Source organism: Lepisosteus platostomus, chromosome 2 (genome assembly GCF_059453375.1).
Source record: "Lepisosteus platostomus isolate fLepPlt1 chromosome 2, fLepPlt1.hap1, whole genome shotgun sequence".
Classification (NCBI taxonomy): domain Eukaryota; kingdom Metazoa; phylum Chordata; class Actinopteri; order Semionotiformes; family Lepisosteidae; genus Lepisosteus; species Lepisosteus platostomus.
In genome coordinates this window covers 69627787-69652344 of record NC_142612.1, presented here as the reverse complement: position 1 = coordinate 69652344, position 24558 = coordinate 69627787, and the positions used below count along the sequence as shown (strand labels likewise).

Here is a 24558-nt window from a genome sequence, read left to right as displayed (position 1 = left end):
TCTTCCCCAGAAAAAGGATAACAGAGCTGGACAACCACTGTCTTTCAGAGGTGAAGGTGTCACCTCTTTGTTAGGAGAAATCTGTGCAGAGTAATGCAAGTAATTTAGACTGTTATTGAGAACTAAATTTAATTGAACATAAAAGGACATGATCATTTAAAAACAGATATCAGTGCCTCTGTGTTTCTATGCAACACTTTGTATTATTCTGTGTGAGTCATATTAATTTTCTTCCGGTGCTGATGCTTAAAGGTCTATATTTAGCTCAAATTGGAAAATGCTAGTTCCAATTTGCCAGTCATAGGCTACACAGCATTTCAATTCGAGATGCTCTTTCAGAAAAGCTATATTGTCATCTTGTCTGTACTTATTTGAATTTAAAGATGAGACTTGCTACAGAAATAAATGTAAATACAATAGATCATACTGCAGAGTCAGATGCTTTTTGGTAAAGAACTAAATCCACAAGAATAAATGTATTTGCATTATATTTGCCTTAACAAACAAAACATTCAGAGAAATATATTGAACTACAATGTATTATTATTATCATTGTTATTACCAAGTACCACTCAAATTTTCTTTGCTCAAATTCCTAATGCTCTACTTTTAGCACAAGATTCAATACAAAATTATCTTTTGAATACAGTCAATCAGTCTTTAGTATACTGAATACAGCAAAGACATAAAACCGAAATCTTGACTCTCTGCAGTCATTAAAAGGCATTTTTCAGGGCATTTCTCGAAAAGAGTAGAGGTTTTACCCTGGTGTCCTGGCCAAATTTCCCATTGGCCTTTACCAATCATGGCCTCCAATTAATCCCCATCTATCCCTCTGTTCTCCTCTCCACCAATTGCTGATGTGTGGGGAGCATACTGGCGCACTATGGCTGCCGTCGCATTATCCAGGTGGGGCTGCACATTAGTGGTAGTGGAGGGGGGTCCCCATTACATGTAAAGTGCTTTGAATGGAGTGTCCAAAAAAAGTGTTTTATAAGTGTAAGGAATTATTATTATTGTTGCTGTACCAAAATGAAAGGGTCTATGTACGGTGTATAGTTTGAAGTTGCTTTACTCAGCAGTCAAAGTCACTTGAAGGACTTCCAGAGCTTCAGTGCTTTTAGGAAAAGTGCATTGAGGGGGTGGTGTTTGTATTGAGTGAAAGGGAAGTCCTCCAATAATGGCTAAACAATCATCTGGATTGTCTTCAGAAAAGGGTGGTGATATATCATAAAAATATTTGCATTTTAATATGTAATATTCTCACTATAATCTAAGTATCAAAAGAAATGCATCATGCATTATAGGTTTTACAAATTCACTAAGTTATTATGAAGAAAATAACAAAATATTTTTTGCACCTGGTGCAATGATATTTTATTGACCACACATGACAAGTTATTCATGCCAATTAATGTTTCTCATTTTCAACAGGGGTTGATGGACACGGTGTATACTGTAAATATCGAATCAGGCTAGAAGTGTGTGGCCCCCATTGGAAGCAACACAAGTTGTATATTTGCAACACATGTTTTGCACCAGGTAACAGATGCTGACTTCTGTCCTATTCTTCTCAAATTGAATATCCTGGACAAATACCTGTATGTCCCTGTTCACTGGTCTCTGTGCCCTAGATGCCACACATCTTTCTCATTCATCAATGCTCAGTGAGACTCAAATGTCACAAAAAGAATGTCTGCAGTATAAATGTTACATTTATTCCATGCCGAAAAAAAGAAGAAAGAAAACACAACGTTTCGGCCGAAAGAAGAAGGCTCCACAGCCAAAACGTTGTGTTTCCTTTCTTCTTTTTTTCAGCAAGGAATAAACCTATTTCTTGTTCCTTTGCAGCCTACGCATGCTGACGCATGCAGCTACCCACCTGAACTAAATGTTACATTGTCATCTCACAAGAAAGTCATCACAAAGGCAGTATGAGGATGTGCAATGTCCTGATAGAATGTTGCCACATTAGGATGAACCCTCAGTAAGTAATCATTTTTTCTGTTTAGTCAGGTAGCCATCCATCAATCATAGGTAGAGTTCTGTAACAACTAGACACTGCTGCCCAGACCTCCATACTTGGACCTCTCCATCGATCGTGGCAAGGTGTCGTGACTCATGGAGTCCCAGATAATGGCTGATCACTAGGGAACAGTTTTTAACGTCTTTCCAGGCTAGGAATCACTGGCTGATAAAGCCCCTGATGGCAAGCAATAAGGTGCAGATTTAGTCCAGACACCTACTGTACATCTTGATATTACAAGGAGTCCCCTCTAGATAAACAGTAAATATTTGTTTCCTTTGGCTTGCCATATGACATGCCATATCACCTGTTGTATCACTTCACCTCAGCACCTGTGTCCAGTCCAGTCTTCCACTAATGAATTGATTGATAGTGCTAATGCAGTAGTTAAAATGACTAGAGTGTATCCTGGTCAGTCATGAATGTTCAATTAACCAAAATGTAATCAATTTCCAAAATCCACATTTTTTTAAATACATGCATAAACCAAGCACAGTGTTTTATGTTTTATATATAAAATTCACCGGGTAATTTTATCTATTTTAGGAAAAAATGTTTATCCTTTGTATTCTGATTGTTAGACGATAGGTTTACACCAATATTTCAAAATGAGTCCTCAAACTAAGAGTCTGAAACAATCTACTTTATAGCATTAAAGAGGAACAAATATTTATATATATAATTGTGGTAGTTGTCATCAAATGTGCAGTCAAAGCAATAGTTCAATGCCTTAAATGACCTTCTAAGTAGGGGTGTTACACTGATTTATTCTTTACAAGGCAGCGATGGTAGCTTATTAAAAAGAATTGTCTCTGAAGGCTGGGAGAAACCCTGAAGCCAAAATCAAAGGGAGACACAATTTGTCTGTGTAATCTGGTGTTCAGATGTCAGCGTATGGAGTGTTCACAGTAATATGTGCCTGACACCATTTGCTTTAAATGCTTTTTTCTTAGAGAGAAAATGCACAAAATGCAGATTTGAGCTTTTGTAAAGTGAGGACAGAGGGCATCAAAGTAGACAGGCTTGATGTATTTTGGATAGGCTTACAGTTAATAATGCACATTTAACTTTTAAATTATTTATCCACCATTTAAGTCTTTCTGGCAAAGAGTGTGGCCATAGAATTAAAAACGTCAGAACACAATCTACAGAACACAATCTGCAGCATTCAGTGAAGCTTTCAAATAGTGAAAAACTGAAAGTCAACATGCTGAACTACCCCCCCGCCCTATGTTCACCTTTTCATTAGTTTAGGATGCACTACTGACTTACCATATCCTTGAATGTAGCCTTCAAGTTTCTTGTTATTTTCAGAAGGCTATTCTGAAACAATCCATGTATCCATTCATCAATTTTCTAACCACTTTATCCAATACAGGGTCATGGGGTTGCTGGACCCTATCCCGGCAAGCAAGGGGCATAAAGTGAAATACACCATGGACAGGACAACAGTCTATCACAGCGCAAACACAGACACAGTCAAGCACATAGCACAGCAGGGCTAATTTTCCCAGAAACCAATTAACCTACCACCAGTATGTCTTTGGACTGTGGGAGGAAAGTCATGTGAACATGGGGAGAACATGCAAAATCCATGCCGTTATCACCCCAGGACTTGAGCCCAGGGCCCCAGTGCTGTGAGGCAGCAACACTGCATTCTAATATGCAGTAATAAGTAATTAGAATTAATATGCATTGTACTATATGTACTGTCTGCATTATGTATGGTAATACTAAATTTCCGGGGTCTAAAAGTCATGCTAACATGAAAGAGATAGCCACAGAAGAATCCTGTCCTTTCATATACAGTACATATATAAAACTTGAGATTTTTTTTACTTTTAGTGTTTCTGCGTACTCTAACAAGGGTACAAAACTTAATGCTAAAAATTCATGTTTTGTCTGAGAAATGCATGTTTGGGCTACAGAGTCTTCTTCTGCTGTATGGAGAAGAGGATCATGCAGAAACGTGAGACAGAGAGATGGGGTAGGGAAGGCAAAACACAAGAATTGATAGGACGAAGGAGAAAGTATCTGCATGATTACTTTAGTGTTCAGGGCTGTTTACTATTTTTTTTTCTATTTATGAAAATGACATTTTACAGTTGTACTTGAACAAGGGGGGCTGTAAAATACAACAATTGTCAAGATCAGGATAGGTACAGTATGTGCTGCAACACAACTGGGAGGGTTTTGCCCCTAGAAATTGTTTTAACCTTGTCCAGCTACAGGTTGTTTTCCGGGAGGCTCAGGGAAAAAAATGTTTTGACACAGGAAATGTGCCTATGTTCTTCAGCCTCCAGATAGTAAATATTCAGCATTACCACAATGAAGTTGGCAGATTAAGCCATTATACTTTTGGAAACAAATCTTCTTCACAGGCTGAAGTATCTTATAACCTAAAGATAGAGGCTGCTTAATACTGTGAAAACAATCGGAATAAAGCACAATTAAAATTAACAAAAGCAAACAGCAGAAACCTGGAAAAAACTACACACCAGGGTTCCCTTTCAAAAGAATAAAGAAGACTCAAGTCAGTGGAGCTATGTATGAGCAATGCAACGTGATAAACAAGTACTGTACAACCACAGAAAATCTTCTCTTCTTCTGGGTAATTACCTTTTGCACCACCGTACCACTGCTTCAACATCGGCAGTGAGGTTTGAGGTAGTTCCATTAATTGCTATGAAGCCAAGAACTTACTAATTTACACACAATTTCATGGCCAGAGCTTCAGTCATGATTTATTCATTAGTTACATGCTTGTTTTACATGACACGTACCGAATATTGCTCAGCTCCTTGTATTCCCTGCTCCCTCCCAGTAATCGGCTTATACAGTACGTATTGCACAGACTCGCTTTGTTTCGTGATTACAGCTCCTCTTCACCGCCCTGTGTGACTCCTTTGTGGGTGCAGGTGAACTGCTTTAAATGTTCCTTTGGCTTCTATGAAAAAGAGAAATTTTGAGGTCCATTGCTGAATTTGATTACAACAAGGTTTATAAAGTAATTGAGTTTTCCTTTTACACTCTGTAGTGTTTTCATTTCATGTGTACCACAGCCAGAACAAACACCAAAATGAGACAGAACAAGAAATGCGGTTTTCTAGTTCTTCTAAAGTGCTTTATTGATTTGATTCAACCACTGCAATAGTGTACTAGACTTAGCCTAAGTGCTGAGATCCTCTGCAAGCAATTAAGTTTAAAATTTTAATTCAATGGATTTTATGCTTACTGACAAAGAATAAACTGGGCAATAGATATTAATCAAAGAATTGCCAGCTTTGCAAAAAATACCTGCTCTTTGCAGTAGGAGATTTAGCGCCAGCATGGGTCAATTTATTTACTATTCCTAAAATCTATGTGAAAACTCTTAAATTTGCCAAGAAGCAGTGCATGTAGTGCAGTGGAAAACCATCACACGCGCTGAAGAATGAAGGCCGTGTATTTTTAGAAAAGAAACAGAGTAATTCCAGAACAAGATGGAAAAGTGAGATTGAGTTGGCTGTCACCTTTTCTGATCCTCGGTGGAATGGAATGGTTTCTAAATGAACTTGCTTTAAAATGAAGTACACTCAACTTCCATTTGCAACACTGACACTTCTTCTCTGCCAGTAGCCAGATTCCATATTGAAAATGGCAAGCCTTTTTGTATCACAAGTTTTGAAATGTTGCTAACATCAAATCTTCTTCTAGCTCCAACAACTTCAAGTCCAACAAGACTCTTCTATTGTAACAAACCCAGTGAGTATGATGTGCTATGTGCTTGTTTTCTTTTAAGCACAGCTTTCATGTATTTAGTGACATTGTAGTATCTATTTTGTTTACCTCTACAATCTACAAAATCAAATAATGGGAAAGTTCTGGCAATACTTTCCCCCACACCATTTAGAATTGGAAAAAAATTAAAACTGTATAAACTGAGAAGAATTAAAAGCTCAAAAACGCAACAAATAGTATTGGTTCCAATAATGCCACTCAGTGTATTGTACATTCAGTAAAATATTTTTTTCTTTTGTTGTCTTTCTCCCTTTAAACAATGCAATCAATACTTAATCAACACACAACCTGTTTAAACATAACCAAACAGCTGTAGGACAATGTAATCATTCTTATATACAAAGGATAGTCCTTATGTATAACCCTAGGCCAGGGTTTGTTATCTGAAGGTCAGTGTTATTAAACACTGGACAAATAGATGCAGTGGAAATTTGGAATCATGAAAATGAAAGAAATAATTTTGGGACATGAAAGCATTACAACCATCCCTAAAGAAAATGTTACTGTATGTCTTTTTAAAAAGATAGGAGCTGAAACGCAATTTGCTTACTTTTGAATGGTGTCAGTAAGTATGAGCTCTTTGAAAAACATAATTAATACTTACCATTTCTCCTTATACAATTTAAATTAACAAATATTCATGTAAATAATGTCTAAACGGATTAACACTTTACAATGAAAGTGTTACAGTGAGGTACATGCTTTTTTAAAAAAATGCTACAGTCATTTCATTTCTGGTAAAAAAATCAACCATTATTTATCTTACTTCACTACATCTCAGGTGGCTGATAGCACTCACTGTACACATGGATGCATTTGATCTTTTAGACGTCTGACTGGCACTTCATAGATCATGTTGGAGACTGCTCTGTTCTAAGCAGGGTTTAATCCAGTGTCGGGGATGAAACAAAACCCTACAGAAACCAAGCGGCTATTAATTTAACTTTGATAATGTGCATATGTGCTGTATACTGTACTGTATGTACTGTATACAGTACATGTACTGTACATGCAGGTAGAGAAAAAAACACCTTGCTGTTTTCTGAATTATTATTTGGCAGAATGGCAGGAAGTGATGTGGAGAGAGAAGTTAAACTTCTGGACAGGAGTCTTTAATAGAGCTCAAGTTTTCTATCAGCTTGTTGCTGGCTGACTACACAGTACTGTAGAGGCAGCATGGCTGAGTACTTAGCATTTGTGAGAGATAAATAGGAGGACTACAGCCCCAAGGAGGCCTATCGCCCTCCAGAGAATGTAAGCTCAGCAGCAATCACTCAACCCTAAGAGCAGAAGTGATTTAACAGACTAGACAAGAAAGTACCAAGACTCATACATTAAGGGTTGAATACAGGCCATGTTTAATGGATTTAATTCTCATTTTCCTACTGTTAAGTGTCATATAAAATACATTGCAGATACAGTACAAAGCAAAGAAAATCACAACTACATTCATATCAGTGTCAATCTAATATGCTTTAAAGCAGAAACAGTGAGCTTTATGGAAGTTAGTAACTGAGGATAACAACTACAAGTCAGTCTCTCATACTGTAGCTATTCTTAATCATTACAGAAATTAGCACTAAATATTGAACACAAACGCCTCTTTTCGCACTCATCTCAAGCATCACATCTCCTTGCAGCTATAGCTGGTTAATTTCTTTCTGAATGGGGTTTGAGTCGCCTTATCCTATGGCCTGGAGTTTTCCCATTAACCAAGCGGGTTAAACGATGAATAAGTGAGACATACAGGTAGTATGGTAGTATAGGTGAATTGCAGGACCCACATTCTCAAGGCACATTTCTCCCATAATTTGTACAGACAAAATGAAGGAAGAGAGTTTGCATTATACACTGTATAAACCACCCCTGGGAAATGTCTGATCCACTAACTCAACTGGTAGAATTTGTTACTATACACATTTGCATATGTTTTCAAGTGCCTCTTTTAAGGAGTGGATTATCTTTATAGGATGGTTCTATAGTATATGTGTATGGGGAGTTTTGTATGTTATTTTGGTTTCTGTTGAATGGTAAAATAAAAGCAAAAAATAATATCAAAATAAAGCAAAGCAAAGTAGTGAATACAATTTCTGAATATAAGTGTCATTAATCATTAAATCACTATAATAACAGTAAACCCTCAGTTTGATGGACTAATAGGAAGAGGCATCTCTTATTATCCAATGTCCATTAAATCATGAATGACATTTTGTCAGCCCAAAAACACTATGAGAAAAAAATACTACTTATACCTACTGCACCTTTTGACTTATTATTTCAACATTTGCAATCATTACAGTAAATGAAACATGATTCTGCGCCTTTCATCATAAATATATAAGCTCTTTATTTCATGTGTTGGAAATACAATACACTGTATAAAATTCACTAAAGCACAAGGATCACAAACCCATCATAAGCAGTTGGCCTGCCACTAAACTGCTATTCCTTAATTTGAGACCTATGTCATATTTAACTTTGTTTTATCATCTGTGCACTTCATCATTATTGCAGGGAAAGTGTTTCTTCATTTTACAAACATAATTCCATTCAATCTGAAGTCTGTTAAAAGGAAGTCTGTTAAACCAAGTGCTTACTGCATTAAAAAAAGTACTCTGATTTTTCTGAGTTGTTTGATATTAATGTCAAATACCCTTGCTGTGTTGGAAAACAAAAGAAACACTTCCAAAGGAAGCAGAGTGGGCTCCAAAATACAATAGAAATCAATAGCTACACATACAATACTGAACAAAAGTGCCCTTAAGGTGAATTACTTTGTGTCTTCTCATTTAACTCGCAGTAAGAAAAATTAGTATTGCAGAAGAGTTCATTTCTTATATGTTCACTGTTTATATGTGCCTTGAGTTACAGAGGAAGGCAGCTGCACAGGAAATTCAGTGATTAAGGGAACAGGCAGGCCTGTGGAAGGGGTTAAAAAACTCCGCACTGCTGGTATCTCATAGCACCCTTGCCAGCCTGGCCCTTCAGCACACATTTACTTTCCTCCCAACCTGCAAATCAAACGTTTGCCAAAGAAGTCATGAGCAAGAGAGCGGGGATAAAATAAATGAGCTGACATCCTCACTAAAGGTCAGATACAACACTGATTGTTCTTGTAAGGGAGCCATTGAGGCAATCAGTGAAGAATTTCGTAGACTGGGAAAGGAGGAAAAATGGTTTCCAAACTGAGAGCTTATGTGCTTTAAGTACTAGTCACTTAAAGACCTGGTGCCTGATGACAGTTTGACTGTCAAGATAGGCAATGTAAAACTTTAAAAAGGCAAATTAATTTTACATATTGCTGCTTTATGTTTTCTTCTTTCTTTTCATAACTTGCATCACCAGTTATTAATGAATTTGGCTCTAACATTACTCCCCTAGTAACAGCACAGGAGACATGTGGGCCATGTGAGCCTTCCACAATCAGGGCCATCTGCCATTTTTCACAATTCAAGTCTAAAAGAGCCTACAGCAGAGTTACTATTGTTTGGAGGAGTGATGCAGGACTCCCTGACAGCACTCTCACAGGTGACTTGCAGATGACAGGAAATTATCGCACGAGGCAGTGTTGGAGTTTTTCTTACCATCTTATTGAGGACTGCACTTCACATTTTCATGATAGATCCTTTAAAAAATGTTACAAATGACCTAGATGGATCTGTGAAGTTGGAAAGAAATCTGTGCCCCTATAATTCCATTCCTCTTGAACACTAACATAAAAACACATTCGTACTGTATTAACGACTTTTTAAATGGAGGATGCTAGTTACAGCATTTTGACTGATACCATATAATTTATTGTAACGAGCTTAATGTCGTGCTCACTGTTCTTTTCTAATACTCAGAGCACTGCCAAAGCATAAAAGAGCTGAAATAATAGTGCTGTTCTTTATTTTACATTTGCTTTGGCTAAGGTTCAGAAACGCTTTTTAACTCAAAATTTAAATATTAATGAAGTGAGAGACACGGAAAAGTCTATAGGGGGTGGCTGAGTAGTTCAGGTTGAGTGGGAATTCACTATTATAAATTAATGAGTTTAAAAAGAGGAAAAATAATTATCTAAAAAATAACCATAGTGATTATTATTAACATAATCTGTCTACGGACAAAAGACAAACAAAGACAAAAAAACTGTAACTCACCAACTCTGGAGTTTAACAGTAGGAGCATCTGAAATTCATTTTTTTTTGCAAAATTGTTGTCATGAACAAAGGTGCCAAGAGCTTATTAAATTAAAAATCTCAAATTCCAACATATACTGTGGCTATACTGTGGAAAATCTTCATCAGATGTGATAGTACAGATCACCATCACCTAGGCTTGTTCGGAGACTATCAATTAAGCACAGGTGAACAAATCAGCAGGCAAAATATGATTCCTCAAAAACTCATGCCGATTGCAGAATGTACAGTAGACATGTAGTGGAACTAAATAGTGAAACCTATTGCCTTGTAAATTGTATCACAAGTTTTGAAATATAGCTCATCAGGTATCTTGAAGATATAAAATATATGCAATAAACCTGTAATACTCACAAAAGATTAAAACTACAAAAATAATTAAATGCATGTAAAGGGAGATTAACAAAACTCTTCCAACAGTTGATGAAATCAGGAGTAGGAGCCCTTGACTAGAAAACTGCTAGTAGTGCTCATCCATTAAGAGAGAAACTAAACAAAAATATTTGTATTCCAATAGGTCTTGCTTCCATTAAACGTAAGTTTATTAAAACAATAACTAGAACTAAGGATTAGGACCTATACAGTATCTGGAAATATAGCATGTTAGACTTTACCTGATGTGAAATTGGACAAGGTAGGACTTGCTTAACTAACTTAAGTTAAATTTTAGTTCTCTAAGTAAACAACAATATTAATGGACTCACACAGAGCATACGAGATGGTACTTTTTTACAGTATTTTTGGTATTTTCAGAAGGCTTTTAATTTAATCTATAGATTCTAGACTACCTTCATGGGGAAAAGAAGTATATAACTTTTCCACATGAAGTGTTGCTAGTTTGGAACCAACATCCATTCGATCTGAAGATTGAAAAACCCTGTCTATATCAATAAGATCTGGCAACATGAATGAAATGCACTTTGCCTTCCAGGTCCTTCAATGAAAAGTTCATTTGGTTGAGACACTTCAGAAAGATGCCTATATCTCTTCTAAGACAGTTTTAAGCTTAATCATCCAAAACAATTGGTTATAAAAGAGGAAAATGATTTGTGATTCCACATTAAAACACAACAGTTGTTACACATATCTTTTCACACATCAAAGAGGATGGGATGTGAAACTGTATTATCTATCACTTTACATTTCATTTTGTACTTAGTTGGTGATGCTAAACTGGGCTGATCCTGAGAGACATCAATGTTTTCCAGTATGTACTGAGCAAAGTTGATTTCCAAATGCTTTGCTAATCTTTATCTAATACTTAGTCCTTATTCCCTATTGTACAGTTCATGCTGTTCTGAGGTGATATAAAACAGATATGATCATTCACAAGACAGGGATGACAAACTAAGCTATTCTTTAGATTATAAGAACTCAATAAAAACATATCCCAGATACACAAAGATCGTCATAGATAATAAGATAATTGTATCTCCTTACTACAGATCTTTTTTCAGGATAACCAAAAAAAGTAATGCAAACTGACTCCAAATAATGTGCACGAACATTGATGCTAGATAACATCACTGAAACTGATCCCATATTGTGTCCATTGCAAAACACTTATAGTTATGATATTATTTTCTTTTTTAGAAAGAGGAGGAGAGGGTAAAATGTATACACATTTGTTCCTATTTGGGACATGCACTCTGGGTAAAGCTGAGGAAATAAAGGATTTAGGTTATGAATGAGAATAGTTTATTTGGTCCATTGTTTTCATTTTGTTATTTGTATGTTATTGAATAAATTACTTCATCAATCTGCAACTTATAAATTTCATGTGAATCAGTATCCACAGCATGTCAGGTAATTTGTCCTATATATTCATAGCTCTCTAACATTTCAGAAGTATGTGAGAATGTATCTGGGGAATAATATAAAATGAAAATCAACCCCCTGCATCTTTTATCAACCTACCTCTGTTAGAAGTGTTAACACTTCATCTGATCACAGGCAAGGTTACTTTAGCTGAAAGTTTATGAGTAGTTTTTTTGGGGGGCTGGAAACAAAAATTAAAAAAAGACAAATGAGGCAATCAAAACTCAATCAAAACTGGGACATGCAAAACTTGCAGTCATTCAGTACTGCGTGCCTATTATTAGAATGATGTCTAGGTTCACTTGCATCCATTAATTTGTGAAAACAAAATAAAAAAGAGTGGCACTTGTCCTTCACATTTATATTTCAGTGATTCACGTGACACCACTTTGCTCAACCAAACCAATGTTATTTGTTAGTGTCTGAAGTATCTAGGTACAGGACACAATATTTTAGTTCAACTTCCGTAATTTCAGTAAGACTTTACTCTAATAGATAAGATACAGTACCCTGACAGGCTAAAAGACCTTTATCTTTTTAAATAGAAAAGACTACAAGGAACACTATTTCTGCTTCTGTATCGACTAGACACAATGACAAAAACTCAAAGAGCTGAGCTTGTAGCTCAATGGGTCCCTTCTTGAACACGAACATATCTTAAGCAGCTTCCTGGAGGTGCATTCATTAGTGTCTTGGCTTATCACCAGACAGAAAAATTAAATAACACTTTGTTTTAGGAAGACTAAGCCTGTTACATAAGAGGTCTAGAAAGCTATATTATCCAAGTGCTAAAATAAAGTGCGGAATGTTCAATACATGTCTATTACTGACAACATTAAAAAGCGCAATATACTGTATAACATCCAGCCTAATCTATTGATCTATTTATTTGTAGGTCTACTCCCAATGTGAGCATCAGTCAAGGGATGCAGGAGAGAAATCAGCAGACGTTACCTCCCACTGAGACCAAGCAGGTATTCAAGGCGCAACGACACAGGAAACCTCAAGGTCACAACAGATGAAGGTAAAATCTGAGTGATGCAAGTAAAGATGACATTCAGCTCTTAGACAGCAAAATGTCACAATATCAGAGACTTCCAACCCCAGGGAACCAAGGAAAAGCTGCCAAAATAAAGTGACAAGTGCTTTTAAACAGTCCACTCAGACAAAGTTCTCATTTTAAATAAAGAAGTCAGCACAAGCAACATATGTAAAAATGAGAACTAGTAAAACAGTTAAATACATTTAATGGGTCTTGCCACACAACAGCCAGCATCAGTAAATGAAGAGCAACACAACTTCAAGATCCAAACACTGAAGAGGCATGAAGTAGAAAACATGTTAGCATTTGTCAGTTTTTTGGTTCCTTAGTTTAAGCTATCAAGAATGTAATTAATCTTGCTGTAAATTTAATTCTCTGTTGAAAAGCCTTGTGATGTAAACAGTAGATGGACAGAGAGGGTGTGAGGTTTTAGAATGATAAAAGCAGGAGTAACTCTCATAGGAGCACTGACTGTACAAAAACCAGAAGAGTAAAATATAAATGCAGTTTTAAACTATTAGAGTGACTGTATTATTGAGAGCACGAGAGTGGCAAGGGAAATAAGTGAGTAATGATTAAAATAAAATTTCTTTCTGCTGCACAGAAATTCCTGGAGGTGGTAACCTGTCTGCCCGTTGTTTTCATAAACCGAAATGTGCCAGTAAATCTCTCTTTCAAAACAGGCAGCTCAAATTCTCTCTCCAGAGGCAGAGACACCAGTGTTTGTTCTTAACATAATTACTTTATATAGGAAACTGAATTTTAATATTTGAACTGTGTTAATAACAAAATCTGTGTTTGTAAAAAAAAAACTATAGTAAAAGATCTGATGGGAACCAGAGAGGATCAGCTCCAAAGAGGATAATTATGGATGTTTTTTTTTAATATTACTGTGCATTGCACAAAGAAGAAGACAGTAACAGAATTGGAATTAAATGTATTATGCAGTTCAGAGGCCTCTCAGGTGGGCCTGAACAAGAAAACAAAACAGGCACGAAAACCATGTCCACTTCTTATGCCTTTTGTCCTCAACATTCAGTGTAATGTTAAGGACATTCTGCTGCACAATAGATGAACTATTTATATCTAGCACTGTCTCAGTGTCAAACTGTACAGCAGAAATTAAACAGTTATCTGCTGTGCGTGCTATCTCTTTCCATCTCTTCATACAATTGTAAAGAGGCGGTCAGCCACATTTCCACTGCTCAGCTTTGCATTTAATTCTCTGTCAATTGATTTAAACTGCATTTAGCAGTTTTTCAAGCATTTTTCTAAATATTACCAGAGTTGGTGCTGTACTATCGTCACAAATAATAGCACTAAATATATAATAGCACTATGTATAACCTTGAACACTTACATCTACAACATAAAACTGTAAATTGATGTTATAAAATGACTTGACTGGGCCATATTTACTATGCATGACGTCTTACTTGGAGATGGAAAATATTTGCCAGGATGTAAAATCAACACTCTTCCATGGTGAGTGAGCATACAGTGGATCTTTTGACCTACATTTCTGCTTTTAATTAATCAGCTTTTAACTCATCAACTCCTCATTTTTAAATCCTCATCTTGAAAGGTCATTAAACAAATATGAATTCCCCATTAATTAATGGCAATAATTAAGAGATACGTGACCTAAGATAATATTTACATATTAATAATAGTCAAATATATACAGTATGTATATATAACACAAGCATTTGCTACAATAAACAGCACACATTTAAACAATACAGTGGAAAATGAAGTGGCACTAGTGGGTTAAGCTTGACAAGAAATTGGAAGTCTAGAAGAAAGGCAAGAAATTGAGACAAAATTCACAAAAATGGCTAAAGGTCTGGGTAGGGTATAGCATACAATTAATAATGCAGCACAGAAGTGGGGACTAGCTGTGTGAGGCGTGATGGGCATGGATGCAATATACACAAGGCATGCTTTGGTTTGGGAAAAAAAAATCTGCATTCTAAAAATTAGGTTTTCAAATGCAAAAACTCATTAAATGGATGTTCATAAAACAAGTAAGTGTACTGTATAGGTTTGTAGTGACATTCAATTAATTGTGTACTTCAGTTTGTTTAATACAGAGCTCATTATTTCAAGGGATTTCTTGAAAAGGGGTCATCAGTCTTAAAAAAGTGTAAAATCATAGCTATTATCTACTTAATTGAATTAAAAATGACCTTTATTAATGTTGCTAAATGTATATGTTTACCCTCAATAAATTCTATCAAAAGCATTTTTCTACCAGAAAACTATACTCATATTCAGATAACTTACTTGTAGTCACCTGTGCCTGAATGAAAAAACGTTCTCATTAGCCAGCAATCTCACTTTGTCCCGGCAGAGCAAAATATGAGCAAGCTATCCTAATGACCTATTCTGTATTTTTTAGAAAGATATTATATCTGTCTATAAAAGATAATAGCTGTCAATCAAATTAAAATTAATATGGAATTACCACCCCAAAAATGTCAACTTGTCATCTCAAAAGGCCTAATATGAAAATGCAAACATAATCAGTTATTTTCTCTCCACTACTGATAACGAGTGAGCATCATTATTTAGGCTTTATCTTCGACTGTCAGCAAAACGGACTCATGTAGCTCAAAAGGCACCTAATTCTGCTATTTGTTACATTTCAACAAATCAGAATGTATGTTTAAATACATATTTATGTATGCATTTAAAAACAAGGTTAAATTTCTGAAAAGGCATTCAAACCTCTGCTACCAAACAGTATACCATGAAACTTACTTCCAAAGATCCTCTAAAACTTTATACTAGGGAGAAAATACAGTATCGTGTGACTAAAAAATCTAAAAAAATAGAAATCCTACTACTAAAGGGAATACTACTACTACTAAAGGAAATATAAATCACTAGTGTATGTCAACATTTATTATACATTTCAAATGAAATTTGGGCACATTTACTGACATAATATCCCTTGAAATACTATAGTTTCCCATATCAGTCAGAAAGCTGTAACATTCTGACCCTGAACATACCCTTGTAAAACTTTAAATGTTACTAGAGGAAAATCTTCAGGTTTATTTCAGTATAATGTGACTGCAAATTCATGCAAAACAAATAAATAAGTTTTAAAATCACCCATTTATTAATACATGATTAGTAATATCAACAATAATTGCAGTCTGCAGATTGAGAGATCAATCTCTCTCAATCTGCAGACTGATCTTCGTATCTGAGAAACTGCATGTTTATTTGACTTCGATAAACCCAAATAAAATAATAGTGAGACAGTTTATGCTCAAGCAATAAAAACATCAGCATTCAGCATTCAGCATTTATTGGTACAAGTGTTGATATTCAGTAGGCTCAAAAGCTTAAAATGATATCTACTACTGTAACCTAAGGCTGAAGGTAACTGAACCGCATTTAAAACACGCATGCATGAGCAGTGTGAAACTACAGCATTTTGAAGCAATTCAGTATTCTACATTTCTCTCAATACCAGGACGTCCTACGGAGACATTCTAGTTTGTGCTAGCTTTGTCTGTGGCCCCGGAGCCCTTCAGTCACTGCTGTACTCCTCTGGGGTGAAGCAGGCCCTTTTATTGGGAGAACTGATTTCTTCATCTGAGAACACAGACATAGATGTCCTTTTGACAACAGGGTCAGCAATGAAACCCATTTGCTCAAAGCAGTAGAGGCTGACAGCTGCTTGGGGATCAAAGACATCTGGCTCAGGACCCTCTACAGAGATCCTAGTCAGATATTCCAGTGTGTTGATGGACATCTTGCTTCTGCTCTCAGCCTTCAAGCGGGTGACTGCAGAGTATCCCCACTCTAGAACCACACTGGACACTGGGAAGCAGTGGAGAATGTGGATAACATGGTAGAAATTGGGGAAACGTGCACGATCTCGAGTCAGCATGTTCTGCCACATCTGCTGGCTGGAAAGTTCAGCGAGGCACTCAGTTCGAAACTGCCTAAACTGCTCCCATTCTTCCAAAAGCTTTGTCACATCTACCTGGTTGATGGCCAAAAGCTTGGCAAAATGCCGGCAGAATACCTGTAACTCCACAGTGCCATAGTTCTCCATGTCCTCTGGAGATTCAGGCCACTGATCAGCCTCCAATATTTTCAAGCAGCGGATGGGCTCCATCAGATGGAGAGCACCAAACCGGTGAAGGATGCAGTCAGACACAGTGGCCACATAAGAAGGAAGCTTCTCTTTAAATGCTTTAACTATCTCAGCTTCACACTGCAGCCGAGTCCCACTGAAATAGACAGATTGGGGATCTTTTTCTGTTTCTTCCAGCACCTCATGGAGAGGGCCATGCAGAGCACCCCTGCTGAATCGCTCCAGAGTGCTGTAGAATTTCTCTAGCAGCGAGGCGGTATAGACAAGATCCACAGTGCTGTTTTGCAATGAACGGGACAGCTTGGCAATGGGCTCCAGTATCTCAGAATAAAAGAGTAAGTGTAGCACAAAGTTGAGGCTCCGCAGAGTTCTCAGATACTCCTGGAAGATGGTCTTCTCTTTGGGCAGGGTTGTCTGGGTGGACATGTTGGCCAGGTTGCAGACAACAGCTGGGTAGGCTTGTAAGAGGGCTCTGGTTGCCCGCTGTTTGTGCTGCACCCACCGAGTGCCTTCAGCCTGGTGGGGCTTGGTCTCTCCTTCCAGCATTATTTGTGCCAGGGTCTTCAGCTCATGCATTCGGCTTGGGCAGGTCCAGTACAGCTTGGCCAGGAGATGAAGCATCTCGTTGACATTGTCGAAACTAGTACCATGAAATATTCCATTGACAGCCATCTCTAATCGATGGCTCGCACAGTTTAACGAAATGAGATAGGGCATCTCCTTCTGCAATAAAGGTGGAATGTCTGCCTTTATAGTGCCACTGTCTGCCATGTAGCCTACCAGCTTCCGTTCTATGTCAATGCCCTCTTCCAAAAATGCATTGAGAACTGTCCGCTTCAAACATTCTGGATGCACATGCTCCACCTCTCGGAAACCAAAGAAACGCATGCAGGGCAGGCCAGTACGATCCACATACAGCACATAAATCATTCCCTTTTCAGTCATGCTTGGATCTGCTGAACCATCCACTATCACAGAGAAATAGGGAGCCTCCTGGATGGCGTGCACCAGCTCAATCTTTGTTGATCGACCAATGTAGTCAATGTACTCCTTGCACTTCTGCTCAGTGATGGCTGTCTGGCCCAAGTCCACCCCATGGCGCAGTTCCAATTTGGCAAGCTGCTTAAACTTTGCAAGCGGTAGCTCTAGTTTAGCAACTGTGTAGGCAATATCAAAAAGTCGATTGAGGTGACTCTCTTCAATGGTCTGGGCCAACACTAAAGGCAGGTTGGGGACATTGCCACTTAATTTCTCTAGGGCCAAGGCCTTCTGATGCATCTCACTCTGAAAGTGTTTCTTGACATTGTCCTTCTTCAAAGAGTTCCCCTCGATACCATTCACAAATGCTGGACTGAAGTTTCGCAAGTCTTTGATCTTGGCTTTGTGCTTGTTGCACAGAGCACACTGGATCTTCACCACATAGCAGCCGTCCACACCCACCTCATACTGCAGCCAGTCCTGAGCAGAATGGAGCTCCAGCTGCCACCTCTTCACAGTCTCCACTCTCAAAGTCATTCTGGATCACCGTTCCTGGGAAGCCTGCTGTTCTCAAACCACCAGGTTCACATCCAGTTATCGTTCATGGTACTGACTGAACCTCCTGGGAACACGGAGACAAAAGTTTTCATTTCCTGTAGAAATACATTAGAATCTTTCAGTCAAAAAAAGGTATGAAAAAAACTGTTCTAAAAGGCTCTCCTTTAAAAACATCTTTATCTCTTTGGGATCGGTGCAGTGGCTCTGTGGCTAAGGATCTGTGCCTCTGGCTGGAAGGTTGCTGGTTCAAATCCCACGGCCGGCAGAGGAAACCTACTCCGTTGGGCCCCTGAGCAAGGCCCTTAACCCAAAATGCTCCAGGGGCGCCATATAAATGTCTGACCCTGTGCTCTGACCCAAAGCGTCTCTCCCTGTCTCATGGAGAACAAGTTGGGGTATGCGAAAAGACTAGTTCCTAATACAATAAATTATATATGGCCAATAAAGTGATCTTATTAAAAAAAAACACTGATATCTGACAAATACATTTGGTATATAATAGAATAAAATATAAAGAATTAAATTAGATATTAAATTATGTTCTAAAAATATGATCGACTTTTTACATAAAAGAACATACAGTATTGCACTATTTTTATGGGAAGATCTCATATATATTCAAGAATTCATATTATTCCCTCCTAAATTATGAATAAAATCGCCTTTAAAGGTGGCTTCTCAGAGTCCTCGATATGATTAAATACACCGAGATTATGGGGTCTTAAAACCCACAACCAGTTGCACATGAGTAAGTCCTTAGTTAATTTCAATTACATTTCCAACACGTACTGGGGGTAAGAATTCTGAAGTGTGATCTGTAGTTCAAAATATGTTTTGTAAAAACTGCTGAGTTGATGCCTTTTTATAATTGAATCTTACCTATTTGTTCTCACCCCTTTAAGGAAAAGTCCATATTGAGCCAAAAAAAGGCACCTGATATTTTTAATGCACTTCATGCACTTAATGCAATTTTTAATGTGCGGGGAAAATAAGGATGTATTTCCCTCCTACTGAAATCTGCACTGACCCTATCAATAACTCGGAGGAGTCTGTACTGGTGAAAAATGTTTTCGAGTGATTTAAAGAAGACTCCCTTGCATAGCAATTTTACGAGCTAATGGCTCTTAGAAAAACATGATTATTTCTCACTTTTGCTCTCCCACTCTGCCTTTGTAGTTTATATTTTGTTGGAAAAATATAGGTTTTAAATTATTCCAGCCTATGACAGAAACCCTGGTCCTTGCCAATTCCCTTTCAAAATGCCTCAATTTATTCAATTGGAAGACTCCTGCCCTGTTATCTCATACAAAGAAGTAATAAATTAGCATGTATCCACATATCTGTTTTTTTTTTCAGATTTATTCAAAGTAGGGTAATAATCTGGAGCTACCCAGAACCTGTGGTCGGTTTATACATTACTGTATGTGAACCTCAAACTCCTATTCCTTGTTATAACTCAAGACTTCATCATTTGCACAGTTTTCTTTAGCGTCCCCCATAACTTATAAAATAACCTATAAAACTTTAATTTTAATTACCTATTTCAGTGCCTCCGCGGAATTAAAAACTTTAAAACATTCTAGAAACTTCGACAAAAGAACCGACTACATTTCTAAAAAAAGAAACTACAAATCTCAAAATTAATTTGCAATCTCCGGGGGGGAATCTATATCCATACAAAGGCGCCATTTAGGAAATAGGCAAATATGCTTATTACTAAAATGCAGCACTTTTTATACATGCAACAAATTATATACACAGTTTAAGAACGCAGAGCTACATCAGCCTCCAGTAAAAAAAAAAGAACAGGCATATAGGAAGAGTTGACATTATCAGGACTGTGGTACTCTACGTTGCCCTCACTACTTCAAAACTATTTCTGACTTGTCACCACAAATTCCCGATTTATAAAAAAAGGAGATTCTCTTTAATATGCTACAACCATGTTCTGTATAACTGAGCGATGCTCTTCGTTGCAATTTCTTGGTACTAGATCCTGAAGTGTGTATGAGTACCTACCAGCTAAAACAAATGAATTAAGAAATAAACCCTTACCATTTATCATTGCACATACTGTACTTATTCCTAACTACGAGATATTAGACAGCCCTTTATCAATATTTACCAATACGATTTTTTTACTGTAATGAGGAACATTTTATTTTGAGGCACCCCTCCCGATTTCCGTCTAGGCTGTTTTTATTTTACATGCTGAACAAAGCTTAACAACTTCTAACAAAAGGGGAGCTTTCTTACCTGTTTTAATTACACTCTACAGCATGGCAAAGCAGAGCTGTCAGAACTGTGCCGAATGCAACCGTGCACACAACAGAATAAAAATATTGTAACCGCAGGTCAGATGTTTTTAAATATTGTTAAGAAATGCTGTGAGTTTATTTTATTTTTTCTTTTATTTATTTTTTACTTTTGTATTCATTCTTAAATTCTCCTCTCATTTATAATGTTGTAACAGGCATATTCTAGGACAACTCGCCGCAGGTCCTATCTGGTCTTGCTGAAAAATAGGAAGTCGAATAGGATGCAGAGAGTGCGCTTACGTTAGCATTGGAAGAAGGCGTCAGAGCGTGGGCTGTAGTGTATGTTATATTTTATTTTTGCTGGTAAATTAAAATAATTTATACATGGTTTAATATAGGCTTCTACAGCAGTTTACTTGTACATTTTACTTTTTTGTGCTGAACATTCTTGTTATTTTCATGACTTTTCGAAGGATTTTTAATTTACAGGTACATGGATCACCGGCGTCTGATTATAACAGATTGCTTTCTCTTTCTTCAAAAACCCTTTTATTAAAGTTTCCTCCCCTGAAGGAACACTATTTAATGTACCTTTTGGTATTCAGAAGCAATGGTTAGGCTGAGGCACTTTCGTTTCCTAACGTTTTAATTAAAAATGCAATCGAATGCACTGTGTCTAGATTAGGGAGTTTCTGAATAAACATGAATCACAGAACAGAAGTGTGACCTGGGTAACGAAAATTTATGTTCAGGGTTAAATATATTTTGAAAAAATAGTCATAGAATTACATAATTACAGAATTACAAGATATGTAATATATATATTACCCTTGATTTTACATTTCTGTCTTCTGGTTTTGGTTGTGATGGTGGATGTTTCACAAAATAAATTATACAGAGGCTAATGACTAAATGCAAAGATAATTTGGAAAATGACAGTATGGACATGGTGAGAATTCAGGCCTGAGGGATCTAACACCTCTGTGGTACTCTAGGTGCCTGTAGGTGGCAAAGGTGTTTGCCACTGCTGTGTTTGTGTGCTATCCTGTTGGGGTTCTTTTTTTACAGTCATCAATTATATTTGAACTGTCACAGATAGGACTAAGGAATGTTCAGAATCAAAGGAGATTGATTTTGTGATTGCCGTTCATAATTGTGTCTGCCTTTTCTTAATTTCCAAACTTTGTTATAAAACAACCACAGGATGCGGTACAAAGGCAGATGATGATTTTTATGTACTGACTCGAGGATGCTCTGTGTTTGCTGGTTACTTCTGTGATTGTCTGAGAAAGCCCAGTCCTCCTGATCGGATTACCTTTTTCATAAATGGGAAGCCATTTGATAAATTGGCTGGTAGTCTATCTAAAACACAGTTCTAATGTCAGATAGCAGGTTTATTAAAGTGCACACTTGAACAGTGCTCTGTTCATTTGAGGCAGAGAATGAAATCCTTGGAACACTTTCTTGTTCCAGGAATGAAATTTTCATTGTATAAGATTGTCACATGGAGCTTTTTTAAAGGTGCAGTCTTAAGCAAGCAGATTTCTCAGTTTGTGTGAGCATTACTATTGTATCCTGTTTTTATATATCGTCTGTTTAGTGTTTGAATGGAAATGTTTATGACTGTTTCAGTCATGTATTCATTACCTGAAGCACCCGTCTGAAGTGATAGCATTTTTAAAGCATTGTTTTTAGCATTTCAGTGCTTGTTAAGTGATTTTTCAAGTACAGGATATCTTACAGAATTTAAAAAAAACACTAATATCAATGGATAATACAGGAGGACTAGCAGACATTTGTTGTTCTTTAAGTACATTTCTGTAAAAAAGATTAAATGTAAGTAATTTAAATTTTTCAGCTTCTGATATTTGTTTTGTTACAAACTAATAGCAATTTTGAATGATTTTGTGATTTTGCTTTTAACCCAGTTTTGATATAGGACTTTCAAACTGAACAAATCAATTTGAGTACATACAGTAAACAATAGCATAACATTATTACTACCAGTTCACTGCTTCTTGCCCTCCCTCATCTTCTTGTTTTTGTTGTTTTGCGATATTGGGAGTGTTGCTGATCGGTAGGGCTCACCAGGGGAGTTTTGTGTTCTTATGGACTGGATGTGAATACAGAATGCATTCCACGCTAGATGTTATTAAAATATATTTAAAAGAAATATAGGACTGGACACGGTAGTCTACTACATCATGTGGAAATGGGCAGCATCAGCAGGAGCTCAATCTGTCTACCGCGTATCGACACAGTGCCTATTTCACAATCCTAATTCAGAAAGAATCAGTTTGGTAGCACTTCTATGACAAGATTTGTGTGGAGCTGCAGTGACTTGGTTGAAAAACAATTGCTGTGAAAGAGCTGTGTACAGCAGATAATGTTGACTGTTCTTGATTTTTGAGTAAGCATTTAAAATGCAAAAAAGAACTCTCAACTATGGTCCTTCAGTCAAGAAATGCAGTGTGACCTAAGCTAGATATTTTTCTCTTACTTTTAAATTGATTGTTATGCCTTTAAAATGTGGATTCTTGTTTCTTATTTTTTGGGGTTGAAATTGGAAAATCGATAGAAATTAAAAAATGCTTGGCTAACATTAGTTAATAATAAGTATAAAAGGCAACACACAGCATGTTTCTTGTTATGGAGTACTTAAAAATTGCCTAAAAGTTTTTAACACTGATCATGTCAGGATTCACCAGCTAATAGTCTGTCTGTAGCAGATTAGCAGTTTTGGCTAACCCTGACCTCAGGGTGACTCAGGACGAGTAAATGATTGAAGATATACTGTATGTGAAACACATGCTAATGTTAAAATTCACTGAGGAACCTGTCATTATAACCAGATTCTAAGGCTGAAAACACATCAGCAATTTAAGTCTGTTGCTCAGACCACAGCCTGCAGTCTCATATTTACTGTACACGTACATATAATGAATGATTTTAGTTACAAGATAAGATCACTTTACTGGCCATATACAATTTCTTGCATTTGGAATTAGTCTTTTTTGCTTACCCCAGTTTGCTCTCCATGAGACACAGACACACACACAGGGAGAGAAGCTTGGGGTCAGAACGCAGGGCCAGCCATTGTACAGCGCCCCTGGAGCAGTTGGGGTTAAGGGCCTTGCTCAGGGGCCCAACGGAGTAGGATTCCTCTGCCGGCCACAGGATTTGAACCGGCAACCTTCCAGCCACAGGCGCAGATCGTAAGCCACAGAGCCGCCACTCTGCCCCCAGATACATTTTAATAACATCTCTTTAATAACATCTTTTGCACAGATCACAAATACTGCACAGATCACAAACACTACTATTTTAGTAGTGTTCTAAAATAGTGGGATATTGAAGATCAATTAAGGATCTCTGAGAATATTTTGAAAAGTCTATTGGTTCAATTTCATATTGAGACAGGGTTAATAATAATAATTGCTTGCACTTTTCTGGACACTCCACTCAAAGCACTTTACAGGTAATGGGTACTCCCCTCCACCACCAATGTGCAGTATCCACCCAGATGATGCAATGGGAGCCATAGTGCACTTGAATGCTCACACATCAGCTATCAGTGGAGAGGAGAGCAGAGTAATGAAACCAATTCATAGAGGGGGATTGTTAGGAGGCCTTGATTGATAAGGGCCAATGGGAAATTTGGCCAGGACGCCAGGGTTACACCCCATCTCTTTTCAAGAAAGACCCTGGGATTTTTAATGACCACAGAGAGTCAGGACCTGGGATTTACATCTCATCCAAAGGACGGCACCTGTTTACAGTACAGTGTCCCCGTCACTATA

The 24558-nt window shown here is 37.2% G+C and overlaps 1 protein-coding gene and 1 long non-coding RNA gene across 3 annotated transcripts in view; one reads left to right on the top strand and one right to left on the bottom strand.

The window, feature by feature from the left end:
* LOC148676960 (uncharacterized) overlaps nucleotides 1–24558 on the top strand; it is a 141323-nt gene that overhangs the window by 91474 nt on the left and 25291 nt on the right. The window contains exon 2 of the long non-coding RNA XR_015929087.1: nucleotides 12701–12829. This is a non-coding gene — a long non-coding RNA (uncharacterized LOC148676960). The remainder of the gene's footprint in view (nucleotides 1–12700; nucleotides 12830–24558) is intronic.
* Nucleotides 15948–20838, bottom strand: LOC148676961 (zinc finger protein 862-like). 2 transcript variants are annotated; one of them, XM_088616367.1, is made up of 2 exons: nucleotides 20757–20838; nucleotides 15948–18564 (listed from the first exon to the last, which is right to left on the bottom strand). In XM_088616367.1, exon 2 carries the CDS (start codon nucleotides 18477–18479, stop codon nucleotides 16392–16394), a length of 2088 nt encoding a protein of 695 aa, XP_088472493.1. In that variant the 5' UTR covers nucleotides 18480–18564; nucleotides 20757–20838; the 3' UTR covers nucleotides 15948–16391. The 2 variants fall into 2 exon arrangements, with proteins under 2 accessions (XP_088472493.1, XP_088472501.1); XM_088616375.1 differs by lacking the exon at nucleotides 20757–20838 and adding an exon at nucleotides 20556–20738.

Bases quoted from the DNA above. Each gene is read 5' to 3' on its own strand.
- LOC148676961 (XM_088616367.1), bottom strand. From the start codon at position 18,479: ATGACTTTGAGAGTGGAGACTGTGAAGAGGTGGCAGCTGGAGCTCCAT.